At 42.7% G+C, this 20,000-nt stretch overlaps 2 protein-coding genes and 1 long non-coding RNA gene across 5 annotated transcripts; 2 read left to right on the forward strand and 1 right to left on the reverse strand.

The window, feature by feature from the left end:
• Positions 1-266: 266 nt before the first annotated feature.
• On the reverse strand, positions 267-8,139 carry LOC103714387 (DNA-directed RNA polymerase III subunit RPC4-like). Of its 2 annotated transcripts, none has more exons than XM_008801608.4 (12): positions 7,999-8,139; positions 7,103-7,207; positions 6,942-7,000; positions 6,779-6,845; positions 6,640-6,685; positions 2,602-2,691; positions 2,441-2,493; positions 2,297-2,360; positions 2,130-2,221; positions 1,839-2,057; positions 1,644-1,745; positions 267-926 (listed from the first exon to the last, which is right to left on the reverse strand). In XM_008801608.4, the coding sequence occupies exons 2-12, from the start codon at positions 7,145-7,147 to the stop codon at positions 855-857; spliced, it is 909 nt and encodes a 302-aa protein (XP_008799830.2). In that variant the 5' UTR covers positions 7,148-7,207; positions 7,999-8,139; the 3' UTR covers positions 267-854. The 2 variants fall into 2 exon arrangements, with proteins under 2 accessions (XP_008799830.2, XP_008799832.2); XM_008801610.4 differs by having other exon boundaries at positions 1,586-1,745.
• LOC103714388 (pentatricopeptide repeat-containing protein At2g38420, mitochondrial-like) lies at positions 7,420-10,282 on the forward strand. Of its 2 annotated transcripts, none has more exons than XM_008801611.4 (2): positions 7,420-7,805; positions 8,619-10,282. In XM_008801611.4, the coding sequence occupies exon 2, from the start codon at positions 8,628-8,630 to the stop codon at positions 10,095-10,097; it is 1,470 nt and encodes a 489-aa protein (XP_008799833.2). In that variant the 5' UTR covers positions 7,420-7,805; positions 8,619-8,627; the 3' UTR covers positions 10,098-10,282. The 2 variants fall into 2 exon arrangements, with proteins under 2 accessions (XP_008799833.2, XP_008799834.2); XM_008801612.4 differs by lacking the exon at positions 7,420-7,805 and having other exon boundaries at positions 9,107-9,320; positions 9,407-10,282.
• Positions 10,283-13,330: 3,048 nt separating this feature from the next.
• Positions 13,331-14,314, forward strand: LOC120110095. Its single transcript, XR_005510846.1, has 2 exons — positions 13,331-13,427; positions 14,179-14,314. It is a non-coding gene; the product is annotated as an uncharacterized LOC120110095 (long non-coding RNA).
• Positions 14,315-20,000: the final 5,686 nt, after the last annotated feature.

A 20,000-nucleotide genomic window follows, 5' to 3' on the forward strand; every position in this document is an offset into this window, starting at 1 on the left:
CCATTCTACCTTAAATACTTTTAAAAAAAAAAATCTCAAATTTTCATCCGATAAAAATTATACTTTTTCATATCTCATATGAATTTTTTTTTCTATGAAATATAAAAAAATCCTTCACTTTCTTTTTCTATTCTAAATCTCCTAGTTTTTCTTACCAGCTTAGACTAATCCCTTGCCCATTCATTATCTCAACAACAGGGGAATAGACTAGGCTCAACTTTTTCTCGAAATACATGACTCTTTTCAAGCATATATAAATCAAATAATAAAGTATACCATAAAACTTTTTGAATCTTATTGATTGCCCATCCGTACAATAATTATCCAACCTCCTTCCAAAAAAAAATTATCCATGCTCAAAAACTTAAAATGCACCACCTCACATGCAAACGTAGAATCAGGGGTTCAGAGGGGTTCGACTACCGGAGTATCAATTAATTCTTCTATGCAAGCAGGTCAGATTTAAACAAGTCGATGATCAACAAAGTTTCCCCGAATAGACCCCAGACTACGTTTGCCATTGAGCTGATCTATTATATAGTTAGCTTTGTTTAATGCCCGTCGAATATGCCATGCACAGCTACGAATATTTATACAAGGCGTTGACTTCGCCGCACACAGAGTGAGGAGAAAGCACTAATTCATGTCAAGTCACCAGCTATGCCTTTGCCAACTCCAACTATAGATAACAATGTCTCCTAGAATCAACCAAGTTTCAGGTGACTATGTCTTGGCAATCTCAGTCCACATGGAGGTGCAATTCACGAAATATAGCAACACACTGCAGCTAATTCTCACTGCTCTTTTGGTGTCAATGTAGATATAGCATTTTATCATGGAGTTGTTTTCCATGTTCAGGTTCCCTCTAGTTTGCAGAGGAATTTCCTTTCAAATTTAATCATCCTTCCCCATAACAATGCTGCATCCTGGGAAAAAATGGTCGATGTGTTTAGTATTTTCAAGTATGCTACGAAGGATATCCAACCTTGTACCAAAAAATAATAATAATAAACGAAATCCTACCAATAAATATTCATTTTATTCAGCTGAAACCTAGCATGTTACACATTTGCTCTTAAAGCCATATCGCTAATAGGCTAAAATAATAACTGAATATAACACACAGGCTCCGGAAAACATATTGAGTTTTGATTCAATACCAAAAGCTTTTTACCCAGTTATTTTATTGTTTGGTTGTGTAATGGGTTTGAGGGCCACTAGTCCTTGGTTGGTTATATATCTTTATAGGCTGTGGGTTTCGGTATGAGTGTACCTCGTGGCCATTCTGGCAGTTCTAATATCAGAAAAAAAAAAAAAAGACATACACAAATAAAACAGTGTTTATTGAATCTCAAAAAAATGCATATTTTTATTGAAAACAAGTGGAACTTCTCTATGCAAGCATTTGTTTGGAAACACTAGCATCATCATTATTAAAAACTTGGGATACATAGCAGTACTCTTATCATAGAATATTCACTAATTGCATGTAAAGCTTTTTTGCCATCATTCATAGCCAAATATTGCCTAGTTTATTTCAAAATTTAACTAAATACTGATTTAAATTATTTAAATTGAAACTAGCCTCATGATGAGCCCACAGCATCTATATAGTCTAACAGAGCATCCACATGTGGGGTTACCACTGCATGCTTGTCAATCTCCCCTAGGATGCAGCAGTGTTTCTCCTTAGTATTAATTGCTGCAACATCTTGGGCAAATACACAGTCCACGCCGGGAGAAACCTGTGTAAGACAAAGATTAAATCCTATAGAATGCTGTTCAAAAACAGAGTCAAAGAGAAACAAGCTTGATAAATAATGGGCTCGCAGACTCACATCAAAGAGCGCATCTCCTAGCTTCATCTTAACTTTCCCACTCTTGTACACCATTAATTTTCCCATGTAGCCTGCTGGAAGCTCTTCCAATTTGCATCCCTTCAATGCATGGTCAATTTTGCGAATATTATCTTTGGTGTCTGCTTCTGCGGCCGACTTCACCATTGGAAGAGTTGTAGGCATTTGGAAAAAAAGCATTTGTGGTTCTTCCCTCTTTTTCTGCCATTGCTCAAGTGTGAAAAACTGCAAGCAACAAATATAACAGATGTTATCTGATTCAGAAATACATACCATCAGTCCAAGCTCCTCAGCTGGATTGATCTCAGCTTCATCTAGACCTGACCTTGCAGAAGCCTCTCCAAACTCCTCCTCATCAAGAATTTCTGAGACGAAATAGGCGCCGTTAATGCGACAAGGATGGAGCACTCTAATACAAGCACCATTGAATCAAAGTTTACCTGGGTTCCCTGAGTAGGGCCTCCTGAGAGGAAGAGTAACGGGATAATACGAATGACTGTAATCCTGCAATAGGAACCAGAGAAGTGAAAAATCATAGGGGTTACCAAGGAGAGAGAAATGGAAATGGTGCTCCAGTCGCTCACCCAAGGCTCAAAATATTCTTTTTCTATCTTTGGGGCTGATGCTCCAAAACCATCTATTATAGTTATAAAAAAAATCAAAAAGGGGTCAGACCGTTTATGCTTCCCACACTGCCAGACTTGGAAAGAGAATGAGAATAGAAGATGGTAGTTGAAAATGATACCTTGATATTGGTTTCCAGAAAAAGGACCTCTGGAAAATGACCTTGCTAGCGAGGAACTTCCAGGTCCAAATGCAATTCGCGATGAAGCACCTACAATGATGAGACAAATACAAGGAATCAACCTGAACAATAATTGAAAATTGACATGACCACTGTGGAGAGATAACTGGTCCCACATCTATCTTCTGCAGAAAAATGTAATGAGCCATGAAGGTAACTCTATGCAAATTGCTAGTCTCCAACAAGGGTTTTAGCATTGCTCATGGACAAGCAAGAATCCTGATTCTATCATTTCAGCTTTGTCCTCTCACAAATCCGGAGGCAGATTAAATTCTACGCCGTGACTTCATCATGTCAATCCTATGGTTGCTACATGTGATCCCTCAGGGGCTATTCTTTAAGACTTAACAGGATAGACTGACAGAGGGTCTAGTTGTGAGAAAACCAACTGTTAAATTTTAGGGAACCCTGCACTTAATGCTGTCCCTGGCTACCATAAGTTCCTATAGTGTGAACTCACTAGAAATATAGGCCAATAGTTCTAGTGGCATCATGATGGATCTTGTGGAGTACAGTTATAAAATAAGCTGAGTACAGAGGATTAAGACCTTGAAGAATCTAAAAAAGCATAGCCTCAACATAGAACAACTAAAAGAATGTCAAGTCCTTTTGCAAGGAATGTCAAAAGAAGAGTCATACATTTTTGCTCAGCACATATCTCCTAGTATCCCTTCTAATCTAACAAAATAAGGCAAGAAAAAGGAGTAGTAGTAGTATGGGGCAAACTCTACCTGACTCAAACAGCATAGCCTCCACATAGAACAACTAAAATTTTTTGCTCAGCACATATCTCCTGGTATCCCTTCTAATCTGACAAAATAAGGCAAGGAGGGGGAGAAGAAGAAGAAGATGATGATGACGATGAAGAAGAGGGAAGTGGGGGACTCTACTTGACTCAAAGAGCATAGCCTCCACATAGAAGAGCTAAAAGAATGTCAAGTCATTTTGCAAGGAATGTCAAAAGAAAAGTCATAAATTTTTGCTCAGCATATAGCTCCTAGTATTCCTTCTAATCTAACAAAATAAGGCAATAAACAGAGCTGATTTTCTGCAAGCTCCTAAGCATTGCATTGTTGTGAGATATTTACACAAAAAAAAAAAGAAGAAAAATTCTCAATCTGCTCATGACCACGGCATGAAATGCCAGTCAGGCCAGTCAGTCACCAGCAGAATTGACATCTAAATTATTGAATAAAAAATAGGTGGCAAACATCTCCCTTTTCATCAAAAAAAGAATTGACATCTAAATGTTACCAAAAAGATATCAAAATGTTTATAAAAAATATCTGAATCTTCCAAGCAAATCTACAGAAAAAGAAGATAACTCGTCACTGAATCTTGGGAACATTAAAAAAAAATAGCTTGCAAGATGCATATCGAGTCAAAGTTAGTGTTGGCTAACTCCTAATTTTTGGCAACCACCTACTTTCCTAGTGCACCTAAAATGCAAGATCATGATATCTTAGAAAGAAGACTAAAATAAAGATTTGATAATAGACAGACCCTCAGAAGACTCTCACATCCCCTTTGAATAGCCCCTGAGCAGACACTCCATATTCCTAGAAAATATCCTATGTCATTTTAATTCCTTAAAAATATTGATAAAACTTAAGACACCAAAAACAAGGATTTAGATGCTGTGATACATATTGGTCCATACCACCTTGGACCCACTGGTTTGTGGTGCATATTGGTGGTTGACACATATCAGCATACATGTTAAGGATCAATACAGATCCATACCATGCATATTAGTGGGTGGGAACTTTCTAACCTGCTTGAATCACTCAAAAAAGTGTCTGAGTTAGATTGCTAAGTGGAGCCATGAAGCTCAAATTTGGTCCAAGTCACATCTCAAAAAAAAGTGAAAATGCATTTTGAAAGTCTTCTGTAACAAAAATTTATGAATTTGTTTGGTGTAGATGTTCAGCAAACTCACTATCCACCTAATACCCACCCATCAAGCTTTGACCCAATTCCTTCCCAACTTCAAACTTTGGCCTAACATTATTTGGCATGTAGTCTAATGTGTTGTTCATGCAAGTCGACATAGACCAACATATGCAATGCCAGTATCTTATCAGCAAAGGACATGGCTCTATTTCAGTGCATGTTTGTTTCAGTGCATGTTTCCTTGTTGTGTCCATGCTTTAGTGCATGCCAAGCATTAGTGCGACACTTACTAGTGCCAGACAGCATGGTACCAATGCATGACACTTGAAACCAAAGTACGTTGTATCAATCCGAACTGAACGGTACTAAGCGTATTGTACCGGTTCGGTATCGGTACTCGGTACAGGTGATGTACCTACACTCGGTACACTAAAAAAATTTCATACCATACTGTACTGATATTGTACTAGTGTGGCACCAGTATGGATTTCGGTACCAAGATGGCGAACTTTGCTTGAAACCCTAGTTTAAGCTTATTATGAAAAGCACTTTGAAAACCTCACTAAATCATTAAGCTAAAAAAACTTATTATTGGTCCAAAATGCCACAACCTTTACTGCTTCTACAACATCCAGAACACTCACATTCCTACTATCTTCCCTCAATACAGCAGTCATCTTTTTAGAAAGCAATGTGATAAGGTTTCCTAAGTCCTAACCACAATCACATAACTATAAAGAATTTGACCATTCCACAATTAGTTTTCTATCTTCGGACAGAGCCCCCTTGACAGCCCAACTTCCTTATTCAATTTTCCCTTTCATTTCAAATAGTACTTCACCATCCCAAATCAGCCCAAATCCAATAGTGCACTTTTCTCCTAAAAGATATCTCATATATCCAAACCAAGACAATAATCATCACAATTATCATAGTAAGTAACCAGCATTTGCACCACACATTCCCTCCATCCACCAATCCTCAACCCCAACCCGAACATAATACGCATATGGAATAAGAAAGGGGAAGAATTTAAGACCACTGAGCAAGAAAAATGAGAGAAGAGGGCACAGGAATCTGGTTAATGCAATGAATTACAAGTCCAAAGACTTTTGGGGAGTTCTTCCATTAAGTCAGTTCTTTAAAAAACTGAACCCATGAAAGTTGGAATGTAATAATGAAATAGCCTTTATCAGAATGTGGCAAATATGAGGGAGGGAATTTATCTTTAAATCAGCTTTTGAAGATGTCTTCTCAATGGTAAATAAGTAGATGCAGTGTATTCAGGATTGGAACCCTATAATATTAATTTCATTGTGCATGTGCACCTTCTTCATCCTCATAGAGTGAAGTACCTTCTTAGATGACCGATGCAAATATTTGGATGTAAGAAATGAGGAACACCCACAGTTTGAGCATTTAAGTTTCAAAAAATACTTGAATACTCCCAAAAGATGACATAGATTTTGAGTTTAAAATTACAATAATACATTGACCCACAACAACTAATAGGGTTATCCAACCCAACATTTTAGAACTACTTGATTTTGGTAACTACATAAACTACCACATATGCCTTTCTAGAGCTTCAAAAGCATTATGCTAACTACATTATTTGTGAAACTGGAATAAGTCAAAGGGTAGGCCTGAAATTGAAAAAACCAGTAGATGGAAGAGACTGTAACTACTTTTTACTGGGGAAAAACTATGGAAATTATTAATAACTATAATATTTATGAAAAAAATAAATTTGAAAATTACCATATTTGCTTACACCATAGTACCAACTAGGTTAATCCACTAATGACAATTTCTATACTAAAAATTTAAATATCTTTTCATGGGGGAATCAAAATAGATTTTCTATTGACTACTATTGTATGGATCCCAAACACCCATCTACTTTTAAAGGCAACAGAATCAGGACGGAAAAATAAAAAATATACACTTACAGAGTTGCTTTAAAACATAAAATGTTGCTGATAAGAATGATAATAAGACAAGCAATATGATAAATAACAAAATCTTATGCAAGGAAACAACTGAGTGAATTGCAATAACATAGTTTGAATGATCGGTCTCTACCTTTCCTCTCATTCTTAGGCATTCTCCTCCCAAAAGCATCATTAGCCTGCTGATTAATAGCTCTGGTTAAGGAGCCCACCATAAAATAATCCAGCGCTCATAAACCATTACACAAAGACAATGACAAAACTAAAAGTACCTTTGCACTGTTAAGCTTCGCCAGAAGCTCCTTATCAATAACATCATCCTTGGTCTCAGATGGTTCCCTACATGCAGTTTATATACATAAGTTCTATCAAAAGAAAATAAGGGACAAAAGAAAAAGAAACAACATCAAAAACTGCATTGTGATAACTAGAGACGTTTTGACTACGGCAGGGTTTGGAGGCTTGCGAGGTGGTATTTTTGGCACGAATTTCATCTGCATAATATGGAAGCATGTGAAGAAAGAGAGACAAAATCTAATCCTTTAACAAAACTACGAAAAAAATGGTGAAAAAGTAAAAGATTAAATAAAACAAACCTTTCGAACAGGGACGCTTGGAGCTTTGCTTGATCCGTTCTTCATTGTATTTTCTCCAAAGAAAAGCAAGATGAATACAAGAGCACAAACGAATTAACTAGCGTTCTGTAAAAAAGAATGAAATTTATTCCAAAGTTATTTATGTACGATTAGGGAAAAGGGGAAAAAATATTCATTCGATCCATCGTTCAACGGTGGAGAATATCATCTTTAGAAGAAATGAAAAGGAGATCATCAAAAAGAAAACACTAAAACTTCAGAACCCGAAGAAAGATTCAAGCTTTAGCGCTGTAGAGGGAGAAAGAGGAGAATCGGGAAGGGACGAGCGTGAAGGGCAGGAAGGGTTTAAGTTTGAGCTTTTATAGGTTTAGGGTACGGCGGTCTAGTGGATCCGGATCCGGACCGAGAAAAGTCCCTGGTCCGGCTATTCAAGCATGCTTTAAGATTGGCGAAACCAAGGACGTGGCACTCGATGAGGCAATGCGTGTACGACCGCTTATTAGACGCGTGTCTAGATTTTTTATTCCTCGCTTTCGCCCCCGTAGCCGCCGCCTTCCAGCCCCCCGACGCAGCAGGCGCCCGACGCTGCCGTAGCGGCCGCTGTAGGCCCTTTATGGACCGCCGGAAATCGGTCATCCAACGCCGTGTTGTTCGGATGTTGGGAAGCGGAATAGGACAGAGTGTCTCCTCCTAGACTACGAAGGTACGAATTTTAGGGTTTTGTGCTCGGAGTTTAGATTACTTCTTGACAATTCCTTTTCTAAACTCTTGGGTTTCCGTATGGTTCCCTGTCCATTTTTGTTAGCTTCCCTTCTTGACAATCCGGCGGCTTACCGGCCGTATTCCCAAAGAAATAATGACCCAAAGACAAAGGAGAAGGTGGAGAGGGTGCTCACCTTGCCTCCGGCGAGCTTCTCCGGCAAGCCCGACGGCGAACAACCCAAGCCTCTCACGGATCGCCTAGAACTCCAAATCTCTCTCTCTCCCCCTTTTTTTTTTCTTTTGAGAGAACCTCTCGGTTGGTGCCCTAGAAAGAGAGGGAGGAGGTCTTTTAAGAAAGAGGATTGGCCCAAATATAGTAGGGTTTGATCACCCTAAATCTCTCCTTCCGGTGGATTCGGGAGGAGGGAGAAGAGTTTGAAACAAGGGAGGGAAAAGACTCCAATCGGGAGTCTCCCTCCCCCATTTTTCATGTGTTGGGCCGGCGCCCTTGCTCAGAGGCCGGCCCAAGCCCAATATGTGGGCCTTTACAGTCTGCATCTTCTGTCTCTCGACTAAGTTTAAATAGTACCACCTTGCATTGAATCCGAGCAACCTGGTTTCTACTATGAAAATTTTCCTCAGAAAATCTAATGATGAAAGAAATGCTGTAATGCAGCCGGTCCAACTAAAATAAAAATGCCATCCAAAACTTGTGGTGGATTTGGATCATTTAGTTCGGTTTCCATAATTGTCTTTGTATGGTACCACAGATAAGTCTTTTGAGAATCTGATTTCAAATTTTGTAATATATTAGGAATGAAAGATGGCAATGCCTAGTCGTCCTGTAAGCAACAGCAGTATGAGAAGTTGGAAGTGGCCTCGCTCCCCATACAAAGGCAAGTGGCAGCAAACCTTCAGTGAGCTGCAAGCAATGGAAACACTGAAGAAGAAAGTATCGGAAGAAAAGGACACCCCAATCAACTTCATCTCCATCCTGACTGATTGTTTTCGCAGCTATGACTCCGATCCAAGCCCCTCTGCATACTCCTTCATCATCAAATATTTGTTCGGGAGATGTCTTTTGGCGCACGTACCTCTGATTCTTGATCATCTTGAGAAAGTTGAAAATTTTGATGTTCCTGAGAGAATCTTTGTCAATGTCATACGAGATTATGGCAGACTTGACATGCTTCAGGACGCTGTCGACATCTTCTTTAGAATTCCAAAGTTTCGATGCACCCCTTCTGTGATCTCTTTAAACTCTTTGCTCTCTATTCTGTGTAAGAAGGAGGAGGGCCTTCTTTTAGTCAGAGAGGTCCTGATGAAGACTCCAGAGATGAACATTCGACTCGAGGCCTCCACCTTTTGGATACTAATCAGAGCTCTTTGCAGGAATGGCCAAGTCTGCTCTGCAGTTGAGCTTCTTGACATAATGCCGCTTCACGAGTGCACTCCAGATGGAAAATTTTACTCATTGGTGCTTTGTTCGCTTTGTAAACAAGCAGGTTCTTCTGAGGTAATGGACTTCTTGGAGGAAATGCGAAATGCTGATTTCTTGCCAACTCCGATAGAATATAACCGTGTAATTGATGTACTTGTTAGGGAAGGGAAAGTAGATGATGCCTACCATGCTCTTAACCAGATGAAGTCGGAGGGCAAGAGGCCAGATATTGTAAGCTATAACAGTATTCTAGATGGATTTATCTTAGCAAATAATTTTCACATGGCAGATGAATTGTTTGATGAAATGCTCTTGATGGGTCTTGTCCCTGATGCTTTCACTTACAACACCTATATAAAGGGCCTTTGTAAGCAGGGCAATCTTGAACAAGCTTGTAAAATTGTCAGTTGCATGGAAAGAGCAGGATGCAAACCTGGTTTAGAGACCTTCAAAACACTCATGGCCGGACACGTTAAAGCTGGAAAGGTGGGGAAAGCAAGAGACTTGATGAGTGAAATTCTCAAGAAGGGCTACCAGTGGGACTCGCATACTTATACAATTTTAATTGAAGGATTGCTTGATGAAGGTGGAGTGGCTGAAGCGTATCAGTTGGCAACAGAGATGATATGCAAGGGGCTTACGCCAGGGCCTTCAACTTTTAATGCTTTGGTATGTGGCTTATGTGAGAAAGACTTGCTATATGAAGCAATGCAAGTGCAAAAAGAAATGACTAGCCGGTCTGTGACTCCCGATGCTAGGTCATGGGAAGCTCTCCTTGTAGGGTTCAAGTTGAGTTGCCCAGAAATTTCAGTTGATTTGGAGGACATCAGTGTGGAACCATCATCTTGCTGAGGCCTCTGAATCTCTTTTGTTTGTGATTATTTGTGATTACATAAAAATGACAGCCTTATTTGGTAACAAATATTGTTCTTGGAACTAGAGCATGAAAGCTTCGAATCAAGTTGTATAAACCTAAACTGATCTTGAAAATATTATCAGCAATTACCATAGGCCCTTAATGCCTTTCTGCTTTTCAATGTTTTAATGTATGGGGTGGTGCAATATTCTGATGGACCTTAAAAATCATTACCTTGACAAAATCAGGAACACACTTCATAGATAATGCATTCAATGCTTGGGTTGCAGGCAATATTTCTTGTATGTATAATGGAATGGCAAGCCAGTCTTTGCTATCCAAGGCTAGGATGGGGTGTCTGTTCATCACCTTTGAAAGCCATTTGGTAGTAAAGTATGTCATGTGAATCTTCCTTGAAGATGCTGTTGTATTATTTTTAATAATATCCAGTGAATGTGCATGATGGATCATTCAAATCAAGAATCTCCATCATTGATAATAACTTAAAATTTACAACCGAGCACTTGCTCTAATGGTATCACCTCTTAGGACTTGGGCAAGGGAAAAGGGGTTTGGTTCCAATTGGAGTCAACCCTTAAGAGCGGGTCGGGTATAGGATACAATGGTCAGGGATTGGCCCTCCTAATCTCGAAAAGCAATTGTAATGACTTCAATTTTCAAAACCATAAGCTAAGTCTAATCATTTATCATGTATTAGTAGAATAATTTAATTTGTAGTTTATAGGTTCTTCATCTACTATAACATTATAGGAAAGGATGCTGCCATGTTTTCCTAACAATCTCCCCGGAAATGATAAAAGAGATAAATAATTGTTAGGGCAACTGTTCGGCACCTTCTCTCCTTAGGAGAGGTTTCAGGTTCAATCCTGCAGAGTGCAAACAATGATGGTATTTCTCAAGCAAAGATACAATATGGGAAAAGAGTGGACCTCCAAAAATGGCTCATCCTAACACCTCTGCGAAGCTTGAGACGGTAGATAGTTTTGCATCATGAGGCTGTTAATGTTTGAAAATAGTTTGGGTTCGGCCTAACGGAGCCTAAGATGGCCTCTACTGGTCCATATTCATCAAGTACACTAGTAAGGATCTACTATTGCTGATAAATCTTGGATCCTGTCCATGCTCTGGTGTTTGTAAGTCTTTCACAAATCTCATCATCTCTATGTAAGTCTGCAGACCCATTCCATGCTAATTATTTTGGAGTAATCTTGCCATCATGGAGGCCGTGGAGAACAAGATTAGATTCTAGTAAAGTCATTTGATCAAACTGTTGTTTTCATGAACAAAAGCTTAGAATTTAGAGTATGTTATTATTTTTTACTGATCATAATTAGAGAACATTATTCGCAAGTTTTTCTGGGAAAAGATCTTTGGGTGCTAACTTTAGTGATTTGGATGATTCCGTGTCTTGGCCCTTGAAAAAAGGTGGCAGCTGCTGCAAACTAAGCTGAGCTTTTCCTTTTGCATACTGGAGATGAAATATCATGTAATTGATGGACGCAATTCAAACAAGTATTTTTCTTCAGCAGAGAAAACAAACAAAAAAAAAAGGTTGGATGATTTGTTAGCTAGTGGTGTTGATGTGAGATATCTAAGTTTCCTCTTGGTCCGAGCCGCCAAGGAGAGGAAGGAAATGATAAGAGGAATCTGACACCAGTAATGGCTATGAAACTTTGGACACCTTGTATGAGAAAATAAATCAATTTTCTTTTCTGGACAGAGAAAGGAAGGCCACTGGCGCTAAAATTACCTGAGTTTTAATTATAAGGAATGTGTCATCGTAGAATCAAGTCCTGAGCCACTGAATGTTAAATAGAGGAGTGCAATCACTAGGACAAACCCTAGTTTACAATAACCAGTCTTTTTTTGCTCATTGACATGTAGTAGGCATGCAAGGTGAGTCCTTCAAGTCTAATCAATTTGAAGCCAAGGGGACAAGAAATGAGAGTACGAATTCGTCGCCTTACATCTTTGTTGGGTCTTCTCATATTTGTCAATTGACAGGTGATTCTTTATTGTTTGTATCTATTTCATCAAAAAACAAAGCAAGAATTGATGGTTCTCATGAATAGTGCTATATATGCTGTGAAGACCCGAACTGAAGTCGGCAAGGAGTGCCGACTTCAGTTGGGTCATCGTGGTTTGCCCACGAAGACCACGCCGGCCGAACGGCCAGCGAGATCTCCGCCCCACCCCCCCTCTTCCCTCTTCCCCTCTCTCCCTCTCTCTCTCTCTCTCTCTCTCTCCCTTTCTCTTTTCTCTGAGAGCCCATTCCTTCCTCTTCTTTTTTTCCCTCTTTTGAGAAGATCGCCGGAGCCGTAGCCGCCGCCGGAGCCGCCATCACCGCCGGGAACCCACTCGTCGACGACCGGAGGTGAGGAAAACAACCTATCTATTTGTTTTATGGATTTAAGGGGAGAGAAAAGATGGGGAGCCATTCGGTTTTACCTTCCCCTGTTTCGGGGAAGATTTGGTTAATTTTGGCCGGCCGACGGTGGCCGGCCGGGGTCAATCCGGCCGAAACGAGTTCGGCCGGAGGTGGGTGAACAGGGGCCGGGCTTTCCAGCCCCGGCCTCTCTCTTTCCTTCCCTTCTTCCTCCCTTTCTTCCTCTCCTTCTCCTCTTCTCTTCTTCTTCTTCCCTTCCGCCGCCTGTGACAGCACAGTGGCCGGCAGCGGCTGGCCGAGCGCCGCCGCCGAGGGCCACGGTCGGCCGCCGAGGGCCGACCGGAACCACCAGCCATCTCCTTCTTCTTCTCCTCCTTCTTCTTCTTCTTCTTCTCCTTCTTCCTATTCTTCTTCTTCTTCTTCTTCTTCTCTTTCTTCTTCTTCTTCTTTCTTCGATCTGGGTGTTTTTCCTTGCTTTGAAATCCGTGCCTTAATGGTGAACCAGATTTTGAATCGGGTCTAAACTGTGAACCGGTTCCACCTATTCCGTGAATGGGTTCTGATTAGGGTCTGAATCTGAGTCAAGAATTTGGGTTGGGGGTCTGTTTTTGGGCTGAGTTGGGCTTGATTGGATCTGTGGGCTGGTTTGATTTGGGCCCGAGATCTGATCTGGACCTGTAATCTGGTTTGGTTCAATTGGGCCTAATCTGTGTTGAGCCACAATTGGTTTTGGGTTTAAAGGATTCTGATTTTAGGGTCTATGTTTGATCTTGGGGGCCCATTCTTGGATCTATGAACTTAGGAGTTTAAGGGTTTGAAAAATAGTTTAAATTATGTTTCTTAATTAATTAAATAATTAATATTTATGTTTAATCAGGGGTTCGTGATATCTGTGGCAGGAATTTTTAAGCGAGCCCAGGTAGGTGACTTATTGCTTTAAAATCGAATTATAACATGTATCTTGCATATCTTGATGTTATGGTTTATTCTTGGCATTATGTGTTAGAATTAGAATTAAATATTTATTTTTTTTATAAACTGCTATGTGACTTATTATTGGGAGCATGTTCATGACTTTGATTTGGAAATTCACGATGTGGAAAATTTATTTATTGATTTTTAAAGACCGCGTGACTATAGTCTAGACCCCGCCAATGGGATGATACGTTGGCCCTGTCGACTTGTACTGAGGAACTGGTTCCGACACCGTGACCACCGGTGATAGAATAGTGGCGGCACAGGGGTGCGTTTTGCTCTGCGGAGCGGCTCAGTGGAGCGTGAGATTGGCACCAGGGGGTGCGGCACAGTGGTGCGTTGGCTCAGTGGAGCGTGAGATTGGCACCAGGGGGTGCGGCACAGTGGTGCGTTGGCTCTGCGGAGCGTGAGATTGGCACCAGGGGGTGCGGCACAGTGGTGCGTTGGCTCAGTGGAGCGGCTCTTCGGAGAGTTGTATTGGCACTTCGGTGTAACCATGCCACTGGGTGATGTGGCCGTAGTCATGCGGTTGAGATATTTTGAGTCTCGGATCGGGTTTACAGATTATTGTGTGGATTTTTGGATTTATGAGTTTAGCTGCTTTTATATGCATTATGACATGTTATATGATGACTTTATTGCATGATGTCGCCTACTGAGCTGTTAGCTCACTCCTATTATTTATTTTTTTTCAGGTGATGACATGTGATTATAGGGATTACGGGATGGAGTGGTCATGATGTAGTTAGCTAATGGATATGGACTTTTCCTTTTGACATATGTATATATTTATGGACATTTGAATTGAAAACTGGAATTTATCTTTGTTTAGTTATTGATGATTGATCTGATTTATCTGCCTTGCGTGCCTGCGGGGTTCGCCCTGCAGGTGCGCGGCGTCTGCTCGCGCCCCGGGCCTCGGGTTCGGGGCGTGACAGATTTATTGGTATCAGAGCTTAGGTTAACGATCACTAGGGACATCAGAATAAAAAAAAAAAAAAAAAAAACAATAACTAATGAAAACCCTAGGAGCATAGGGACACATGTGAGGAAATGAGAGTGGGGTAGTAAACTCATAGGAAGATTTTTGACTTAACCCTAACTTGTGGTATTATGTCTGTATCAGGATGCCGCCCCGCCGTACTCGTATACCACCTCGTCGTCTGATTGAGACGATGGGAGATGATCCGGCGACTCCTCGCCCAGCTGAGCGAGTTCAGGAAGAGGAGATTGCTCCGACAGTTTTAGACCGACCAGAACAGGATCAGGCGGGAGGATCGACCCCAGTATTGGAACTGGTCAGGGAGGTGATTGAGCTGGTCAGACAGCAGAGGGACCCACATCCACAGCATCCCTCTGCTAGCTCGTCGGATCAGGGGAGGAGCATTGCAGAATTCCGGAAGTTGGCTCCTCCGGCCTTCAAGGGAACTACCGATCCCCAAGAGGCCGAATGGTGGATAGATGAGATGGAGAAGGCTTTCAGGGCCATGGGTTGTACTGAGGAGGAGAAGATCAGATTTGCCACCTATATGCTTCAGGACCGGGCTCATCATTGGTGGGAGTCTGTGGAGAGGACTATGATGCAGGATGCAGGATATGTGACCTGGCCGGGATTCCGCATGGCCTTCTACTTCAAGTATTTCCCTTCCAGTCGTATCAGGGAGTTGGAGAGGGAGTTTCTGAGTCTCTCTCAGGGGAGTATGACTGTGGAGGATTATGAGGCTGAGTTTGATCGACTGTCACGTTTTGCACCATCTCTTGTCCAAGACCCTAAATCTAGGATGAGTAGATTTGAGGAAGGACTGAGGCCTCGCCTGCGTCAGGGTTTAGCTGCTGTTCACTCGACTGATTATGATGACCTAGTTGACAGAGCTAAAAATATGGAGATCATCTGGAAGGAGACACAGGATGCTCAGAAAGGGAAGTCAAAGAGGACCAGGGACTTTGATTCTGACGGTGAGCGGCATCTGCGCCGACCTATGCAGTTCCGTTCAGGAGCAGGGCAGCGAGTTCCATATGGGAGGACTGCACCGGATCGCAGGGGGATATCAGGAATGTGCTTCAAGTGTGGCCAGACTGGACATAGAGCTGTTGAGTGTCTTCAGACACGGCCTGGTATTGGGGCATGTTTCAGGTGTGGTCAGCAGGGCCACCGGATAGCTGAGTGCCCTCAGACTCAGACTTTTTCTGGAGTTTGTTTCGGGTGTGGTCAGCCGGGTCACAGGATTTCCAGTTGTCCTCGTACTAGATCCGCGCAGAGGCCACCGACTTCTATAGCTCCTCAACGACAGACTTCCTTCACTCCAGTACAGGCTACCCAGTCAGCTGTCCCCAGGCAGCAAAGGGGAGGAGGATCTCGCACCCAGGGACGGGTATATGCACTGACACAGCAGGATGCTCAGGCATCCAACACGGCAGTGACAGGTACCTTATTAGTACATTCTACTTATGCATATGCACTATTCGACTCAGGGGCCACACACTCTTTTATTTCATCTACATATGTGTATAAGCATGATATATTTTGCTCACCCTTGGAGAGGGAATTATGTGTGAGTACCCCAGCTGGGGGTAAGATGATCACCTCACTGATATGCAAGTCTTGCCCAGTAATTGTAGAGGGTAGAGACTTGAAAGCTGACCTTATTGTCATGGACTTACATGAATTTGATTTAATTCTGGGTATGGATTGGTTAGCTATATATCACGCTACCATTGACTGCTTCTCGAAGCGGGTGACTTTCCGAATCCCTGACATTGAAGAGTTTTATTTTGTGGGTGATGGAGGGTGTGTCTCCCCTCAGATAGTGGCAGCCTTACAGGGTATTCGGTCTCTCAGGAAGGGGTGCTCTGTGTATATGGCAGCCGTCATGGATTCTGAGCAGTCGGAACAGAAAATTGAAGACATACCCGTGGTCAGGGAATACCCTGATGTTTTTCCTGATGAGCTTCCTGGTTTACCACCAGTTAGAGAGGTGGAATTTGCCATTGATCTAAACCCTGGTACGGCACCCATATCTAGACCTCCTTACAGAATGGCCCCGGCTGAACTAAAAGAACTGAAGGAACAGTTGCAGGAGCTATTGGATCTGGGTTTCATTCGACCCAGTGTCTCTCCTTGGGGTGCACCAGTGTTATTTGTGAGGAAGAAGGACGGCAGTATGAGGCTATGCATTGATTTTCGGGAAATTAACAAAGTGACTATCAAGAACAGGTACCTCCTACCCCGGATTGATGACTTGTTTGATCAGCTTCAGGGTGCCCAGGTGTTTTCAAAGATTGATCTGCGATCTGGATATCATCAGTTGAGGATAAAGGAGTCTGATATAGCCAAGACTGCCTTCCGCACCAGATATGGCCATTATGAGTATCTGGTGATGCCTTTCGGGTTGACAAATGCTCCAGCTGCATTTATGGATCTGATGAACAGGGTATTTAAACCTTTCTTGGACAAATTTGTAATTGTGTTTATTGATGACATCTTAATCTATTCCAAGAGTCATACTGAGCATGAGCAACACTTGAAAATTGTTTTGGAAATTTTGAGACAGAATCAATTGTATGGGAAACTGAAGAAATGTCAGTTCTGGCTGGATCAGGTGATGTTCTTGGGGCATGTGGTATCTAAAGAAGGAATTATGGTTGACCCGAAGAAGATCGAAGCTGTAGTTGACTGGAGCAGACCGACAAATGTATCAGAGATACGCAGTTTTCTTGGATTAGCCGGCTATTACAGAAGATTTATAGAAGGCTTCTCTAGTATTGCTGGGCCCTTGACTCGACTCACTCGCAAAGGAGTGAAATTCGAGTGGTCGGATCAGTGTGAGAAGAGCTTCAAGGAATTGAAGCGCCGGCTAGTGTCAGCACCTATTTTGACTCTGCCAGTCACGGGTGTTGGTTATATTATTTACAGTGATGCCTCCAAGAAGGGTTTGGGCTGTGTGCTGATGCAGAATGGAAAAGTTATTGCCTACGCCTCTAGACAGCTCAAGCCTTATGAAGAAAACTATCCCACACATGATCTCGAGCTTGCAGCAGTTGTATTTGCTCTGAAATTATGGAGGCACTATTTGTATGGAGAGACATGTCAGGTATATACTGATCATAAAAGCCTGAAATATCTCTTTACTCAAAAAGAGCTGAACATGAGACAGAGGAGGTGGCTAGAGTTGTTAAAAGATTATGATCTGACTATCCACTATCACCCTGGAAAGGCAAATGTAGTAGCAGATGCACTGAGCCGGAAATCTTCAGGGAATATTGCAGCCTTGATTACTACTCAGAAGGATATTCTGGAAGATCTGAGGAGAGCAGAGATAGAGGTGTATCTACATGAGGCTACTATGAAATTGGCAAACTTGCGAGTCCAGCCTACACTTATTGATAGAATTAAGGCAGCGCAAGTTGATGACCCTCGACTCCAGAAGATCAGGAGGGATATCGAGTCTGGTACACAGTCAGATTTCCGTATACATGAAGATGGCTCTTTGAGGTTTATTAACAGAATCTGTGTTCCAGATAATCCTGGTCTGAAGAAGGAAATCATGGATGAAGCTCACAGTACGGGATATACAGTGCACCCAGGCAGTACCAAGATGTACAAGGATCTGAAAGCGGTGTTTTGGTGGAATAACATGAAGAGGGAGATTGCCCAGCATGTATCTCAATGCTTAACTTGTCAGCAAGTTAAGATTGAGCATCAGAGACCAGCAGGTATGCTACAGCCTCTGCCGATTCCAGAGTGGAAATGGGAGCATATCACTATGGATTTCGTATCAGGACTACCTCGTACCCTTAGAGGTCATGATTCAGTCTGGGTGATCGTAGACAGACTGACCAAAACAGCTCATTTTCTGGCAATCAAGACTGGGATGACACTGGAGAAGCTGGCAGAATTATATATCGAGCAGATAGTACGGCTGCACGGAGTTCCAGTATCCATTGTATCAGACAGAGATTCCCGGTTTGTGGCACATTTTTGGGGCAGCTTGCACAGAGCTTTAGGGACCACCCTTAGCTTCAGTACAGCCTTTCATCCACAGACAGATGGACAGTCTGAGAGGACCATCCAGATTCTAGAGGATATGCTGAGAGCCTGCTCTATTGATATGAGGGGCTCTTGGGATCATCACTTGTCACTGGTAGAGTTTGCTTATAATAATAGTTACCAGGCAAGCATACAGATGGCTCCTTATGAGGCTCTATATGGTAGGAAGTGCAGATCGCCTATCTGTTGGGATGATGTGGGGGAGAGGAAGATCTTGGGTCCAGAGATGGTGCAGCAGACAGTGGAAAAGATTCAGTTGATCAGAGAACGACTCCGAGCAGCTCAGAGCAGACAGAAAAGCTATGCAGATATCAGGAGGCGGGAATTGGAATTTCAGGTCGGAGATCATGTGTTCCTCAGAGTATCCCCTTCTAAAGGGATCATGCGGTTTGGAGTTCGAGGCAAGCTCAGTCCGAGATATGTGGGACCCTTCGAGATTCTCGAGAGAGTTGGATCTGTTGCTTATAGACTGGCACTTCCACCTGCTCTATCGGGAGTTCATTCTGTATTTCATGTCTCCATGCTGAGGAAGTATATTGCTGATCCAAATCATGTGATTGATGTGGCACCTTTGCAGCTTCACGCCGATCTTACATATGTGGAGCAGCCTGTCCGTATAGTGGATAGGAAGGACCAAGTCTTGAGAAGACGCACTATCCCATATGTCAAGGTCCAGTGGAGCAATCATAGTGAGAGAGAAGCCACCTGGGAGCTGGAGGAGGAGATGAGAGAGAAGTATCCAGCCTTGTTCTCGGATTGAGGTATGTTTTTAATTTCGAGGACGAAATTTCTTTTTAGTTGGTTAGAGTGTGAAGACCCGAACTGAAGTCGGCAAGGAGTGCCGACTTCAGTTGGGTCATCGTGGTTTGCCCACGAAGACCACGCCGGCCGAACGGCCAGCGAGATCTCCGCCCCACCCCCCCTCTTCCCTCTTCCCCTCTCTCCCTCTCTCTCTCTCTCTCTCTCTCTCCCTTTCTCTTTTCTCTGAGAGCCCATTCCTTCCTCTTCTTTTTTTCCCTCTTTTGAGAAGATCGCCAGAGCCGTAGCCGCCGCCGGAGCCGCCATCACCGCCGGGAACCCACTCGTCGACGACCGGAGGTGAGGAAAACAACCTATCTATTTGTTTTATGGATTTAAGGGGAGAGAAAAGATGGGGAGCCATTCGGTTTTACCTTCCCCTGTTTCGGGGAAGATTTGGTGAATTTTGGCCGGCCGACGGTGGCCGGCCGGGGTCAATCCGGCCGAAACGAGTTCGGCCGGAGGTGGGTGAACAGGGGCCGGGCTTTCCAGCCCCGGCCTCTCTCTTTCCTTCCCTTCTTCCTCCCTTTCTTCCTCTCCTTCTCCTCTTCTCTTCTTCTTCTTCCCTTCCGCCGCCTGTGACAGCACAGTGGCCGGCGGCGGCTGGCCGAGCGCCGCCGCCGAGGGCCACGGTCGGCCGCCGAGGGCTGACCGGAACCACCAGCCATCTCC

Source organism: Phoenix dactylifera, chromosome 3, assembly GCF_009389715.1.
Source record: "Phoenix dactylifera cultivar Barhee BC4 chromosome 3, palm_55x_up_171113_PBpolish2nd_filt_p, whole genome shotgun sequence".
Taxonomy (NCBI): Eukaryota; Viridiplantae; Streptophyta; class Magnoliopsida; order Arecales; family Arecaceae; genus Phoenix; species Phoenix dactylifera.

Coding starts and splice junctions, on each gene's coding strand:
- LOC103714387 (XM_008801608.4), bottom strand. CDS start 7,147: ATGAAGAACGGATCAAGCAAAGCTCCAAGCGTCCCTGTTCGAAAG. Junction 2,058..2,129: donor CTGAGGAGCTTGGACTGATG/GTATGTATTTCT, acceptor GAGCAATGGCAG/AAAAAGAGGGAAGAACCACA. Junction 927..1,643: donor AGATTGACAAGCATGCAGTG/GTAACCCCACAT, acceptor ATTTTTTCCCAG/GATGCAGCATTGTTATGGGG.
- LOC103714388 (XM_008801611.4), top strand. CDS start 8,628: ATGGCAATGCCTAGTCGTCCTGTAAGCAACAGCAGTATGAGAAGTTGG.